At 39.5% G+C, this 5,000-nt stretch overlaps 1 protein-coding gene across 1 annotated transcript in view; it reads right to left on the bottom strand.

Moving 5' to 3' along the window:
* LOC144955872 (uncharacterized) overlaps positions 1-5,000 on the bottom strand; it is a 76,460-nt gene that overhangs the window by 6,327 nt on the left and 65,133 nt on the right. The window contains exon 10 of the mRNA XM_078886102.1: positions 1,103-1,219. Coding sequence (XP_078742228.1) covers positions 1,103-1,219 — 117 coding nt within the window. The remainder of the gene's footprint in view (positions 1-1,102; positions 1,220-5,000) is intronic.

The following is a 5,000-nucleotide window of genomic DNA, read 5'->3' on the forward strand; positions in this document are numbered from 1 at the left end:
ATCCCACCCAGACATAGGGGGATAGAAGACACAGCATGTACCTCCCTGCCAACTATGGGAGGTCAGGATCCCACCCACACATAGGGGGATAGAAGACACAGCATGTACCTCCCTGCCAACTATGGGAGGTCAGGATCCCACCCAGACATAGGGGGATAGAAGACACAGCATTTACCTCCCTGCCCACTATGGGAGGTCAGGATCCCACCCAGACATAGGGGGATAGAAGGCACAGCATGGACCTCCCTGCCAACTATGGGAGGTCAGGATCCCACCCAGACATAGGGGGATAGAAGACACAGCATGTACCTCCCTGCCCACTATGGGAGGTCAGGATCCCACCCAGACATAGGAGGACAGAAGACACAGCATGTACCTCCCTGCCCACTATGGGAGGTCAGGATCCCACCCAGGTATAGGGAGATAGAAGACACAGCATGTACCTCCCTGCCCACTATGGGAGGTCAGGGCAGACAAATGTAAAATAGGATGGAATAAAAATAGCCACAACAGAATTCATCATTTATCAGTATAGAATTCCAACCACTAACATGACATTTCTCCTAAAATTACCACGGGTCCCTAGCCGATAGGGACACTTAAAACATTTCAACACTTAAAATGTAGGACGAGACATGATGCCTGTTAGGCGACAGGACTTTTTTTTTTTTTTTTTTTGACAGATACAACGCTTGTTTACAGTCAGGAAGTTATTTGACACCTGAGTACTGTGAGAGAATGTGAGAAAGGAGCCTTTTTCCCAAGGACAACTATGCACAGTTCAGATCAGGACTCGAACCCCTGGACCCTCTGATTCAAAGGCGAGTGTCATAGATTTATTACTTCAGTGGAAAAGTCCATATAGATAATATTGGTGTTAGTAATGAAGGGAGGCTTGGTAAATACTGACAGTGAGTTAAAGCTACAATAATATCATTACAAAAAAAAAAAAAGAGAGAGAGAGAGAGAGAGAGAGAGAGAGAGAGAGAGAGAGAGAGAGAGAGACACAAACAGAGAGAGAGAGACACAGAGAGAGAGAGAGAGAGAGAGAGAGAGAGAGAGAGAGAGAGAGAGAGAGAGAGAGAGAGAGAGAGTTACTGACATTTTTGTCCATGATTCTCTGGATAAAGTCCAGGCTTTCGGCAGGTACAGAGTGTCCCAGTTTACTCTTGACCGATCGGAATGCCGACATGTTGTCCAGATAGAACTGACACTTGGCCTGGGGAATTTAGAAAAATGATAGAAGAAATAAAACGAATCCCGTGGGGACATTTTTCTAAGCTTTTTCTTCTTAAAAAAAATATTTAAAAATTGAGCTTTATATAGCGCAATATCCACTTATAGTGCTCAAAGCGCTTTACAAGGGATCCCTGGTCAACAGCAACATTTAACATGTAGGACGAGACATGACGCCTGTTAGGCGATATTACAATTTTTCGGACAAAGACAACGCTGTTAACGACCAGGTACTCATTTTACATCTGAGTACGGTGAGAGAATGTGAGTTAAGAGTCTTTTCCAAGGACTCAACTATGCGTCGAGCGAGGCTCGAACCCAGGACCTTCCGATCCGAAAGCGAGTGTCATACCACTAGACCACATAGCCGCACACAGGGAATGGGGATTAACTTTGTATAAACATTAGCCAGGTGAACGCGTGGCACACATTGTTCCTTTAAAAACAAAAAACAAAAAAAATACAAACAAAACAAACTGAGTATGAGAGCATGACAAGGGGGTCCAAGACAACAGAAACACTCAACATGTAGGACGAGACATGATGCCTGTTAGACAATATTACAAAATTTTTTTCAGATAGAGAGAACACTGTAAACGGCCAGGTACCAATTTTACACTGCTTACGGTGACAGAATGGGAGTAAAAAACGTTTTTTCCAAGGACTCATCTTTCGCCATTCAGAGTGTGACTCGAACCCAGGACCTTCCAATCTAAGGGCAAATGTCATATCACTAGATCATATCGCCGCACAAAAATTTGAGCTTTTAAATGACGCAATATCCACTTAACATGCTCAGAGCACTATGCAAAGTGTCCAAAGCCAACAGGAACAGTTAACATGTAAGACGTTCCTTGTCAGTGCCAGGGTTGGATTTTGTGTCTATTCTACTGGGCCCCGCAAATTTTTGTGTCTATTCTACTGGGCCCCGCAAATTTTTGTGTCTATTCTACTGGGCCCCGTGGTTTCTTGTGTCTATTGTACTTGGCCCCGTGGTTTTTTGTGTCTATTGTACTGGGCCCGTGGTTTTTTGTGTCTATTGTACTACGTCTGTTGTTTCTTGTGTCTATTGTACTGGGCCCGCTGTTTCTTGTGTCTATTGTACTGGGCCCTGCTGTTTCTTGTGTCTATTGTACTGGGCCCTGCTGTTTTTTTGTGTCTATTGTACTACGTCTGTTGTTTCTTGTGTCTATTGTACTGGGCCCTGCCATGCTGTTTCTTGTGTCTATTGTACTGGGCCCTGCTGTTTCTTGTGTCTATTGTACTGGGCCCTGCTGTTTCTTGTGTCTATTGTACTGGGCCCTGCTGTTTCTTGTGTCTATTGTACTGGGCCCTGCTGTTTTTTGTGTCTATTGTACTACGTCTGTTGTTTCTTGTGTCTATTGTACTGGGCCCTGCTGTTTTTTTGTGTCTATTGTACTACGTCTGTTGTTTCTTGTGTCTATTGTACTGGGCCCTGCTGTTTCTTGTGTCTATTGTACTGGGCCCTGCTGTTTTTTGTGTCTATTGTACTACGTCTGTTGTTTCTTGTGTCTATTGTACTGGGCCCGCTGTTTCTTGTGTCTATTGTACTGGGCCCTGCTGTTTCTTGTGTCTATTGTACTGGGCCCTGCTGTTTTTTTGTGTCTATTGTACTACGTCTGTTGTTTCTTGTGTCTATTGTACTGGGCCCTGCTGTTTTTTTGTGTCTATTGTACTACGTCTGTTGTTTCTTGTGTCTATTGTACTGGGCCCTGCTGTTTCTTGTGTCTATTGTACTGGGCCCTGCTGTTTTTTGTGTCTATTGTACTACGTCTGTTGTTTCTTGTGTCTATTGTACTGGGCCCGCTGTTTCTTGTGTCTATTGTACTGGGCCCTGCTGTTTCTTGTGTCTATTGTACTGGGCCCTGCTGTTTTTTTGTGTCTATTGTACTACGTCTGTTGTTTCTTGTGTCTATTGTACTGGGCCCTGCTCACAGGCGTTTATTGCTTTCAGTTTAGTTCGCCAGGTAAATCTAGCCAGTCTAGTGATGATGAGTCATAGCTTTACACTGAGAGAGGGAGACAATTTTTTCGCCGTTCTGATCGATTTTTTCTGAATTTCAAACTAATGTAGTATTGCCGTTATAAAGTGTAGCAAAAATATTTTTATACTACCAAACAGTTTATTAACAGAGTTTTCATTGATTATAAAATCATAATTATGATGGTGTTAAAAAGCAAGAGGGATAACCCATGAAATTGATACATAAATTTAAGTGAGTTGAAATTTTTAAGAGAATATTTTAACAAGTTCAACACTCAAGATTTTAAAATTAAAGTAATGGAAATGATGTTGAATATCTGTAGAATGTAGACATATAAATTTTATACCAGTAGATTGAGGCGTTTTTGAGATATCAGTTCACCTGTACGTAAAAGTCAGGATTTTGAGTAAGGTAAAATTGAAATCCAATCACAGCATTGTCTTAATTGAAATTTTTTAATAAACCAGAAGCATAGTCAAATGTGATTCGCTTATATTTATCCCAGAATCAACGAATTATAAGAATTCCATTAAAAATTGTTATATAAGGACACTCATTTAAAGACAATCAAAACCACTAAGAAAGTCTTCAAGAGTTCTTATAATTTTCATAACCTTATTTTTGAGATATCCATGCCCATTACTTTTTTTTATGTACTTGACTTGCACCTCTTTTAATTTGTGTGCCATATAGACTGCATATAGCACATCACTGGTGAAAGATAAGGATCATATTCACCTCATTAAGTATTGTTTCTTGTTCAGAGTTACCTCATTGAACCAAAGGTATCAATACCTGCATCGCATTTCTTTAAATTATGTACCAGTGAGATACATTTCTCGCAAATTGAAATATTTAAATATATCAGAATTTCACATTTATATTTATAGCAATTGTAGATAAAGTCTAGAGTGTTTTAATCCTCTCAGCACGGCTCTGTACTCTTTCACAACAAATTCGACATATTTCATGTGTACTGGTGTGATGACCGTCTTAACTGTGTCTCTCCATAACCTGAACAGAACTTAAATAAGTAAATTTCCCCTTAAATTCAATGAAATCAAATTAAATAAATATCTCTTATCATCACTATCTAGTTTTATTATTGGGTTTCTAAAATAATATGAAATATTCTCCTCTTTGTTGGTAACAAAAATAATTATTGAGATTCCTTTCCACACCCTCTATTCTTAAATCCCTGAATCTACATAATAAAGTATATATCATATGAAAGATAATTTTATCTACTTTTCTCTGATCCCTCACCCTTGATGGTAAAAAGTGTTGGTTTGATATTTTGAATTTTTTAATATTTCTTAAACTTATAATTTTAATATTTATTTGATAAAAAACTCTGATTATTCAAAAGAGCAAAACACAAACTTATCATTTAATGATGTAAATAAAAATAATTGCGTCTTGTAGAGGAAAAATTGGCCTTTGTATCCATATATGTTTGAAAATTATGAAAAAGATACTGTGTCCACAATGGGCTGAGAAATTTGAGTATTTTGATGAAATTTCTACTACTCTCTGCCTGAGAGAAAATTCAAAGCGATGAGATTTACCTGCAGACATAATTTATTGCCAGTGCACCCCGTCTTGACAGGTGTTATCACTGTGGTTGACGGTGGATTGTTTACATTACTTGACGGTAGCCAGTGAGGGAAGAAGTAACTAAACTGAAAGTTTGGGCCTATTTAAACGGCTGTGTGCTGTTTCTTGTGTCTATTGTACTGGGCCCTGCTGTTTCTTGTG

Source organism: Berghia stephanieae, chromosome 10 (genome assembly GCF_034508935.2).
Source record: "Berghia stephanieae isolate SIO BIC M18660-M18661 chromosome 10, UCSD_Bste_1.3, whole genome shotgun sequence".
NCBI lineage: Eukaryota > Metazoa > Mollusca > Gastropoda > Nudibranchia > Aeolidiidae > Berghia > Berghia stephanieae.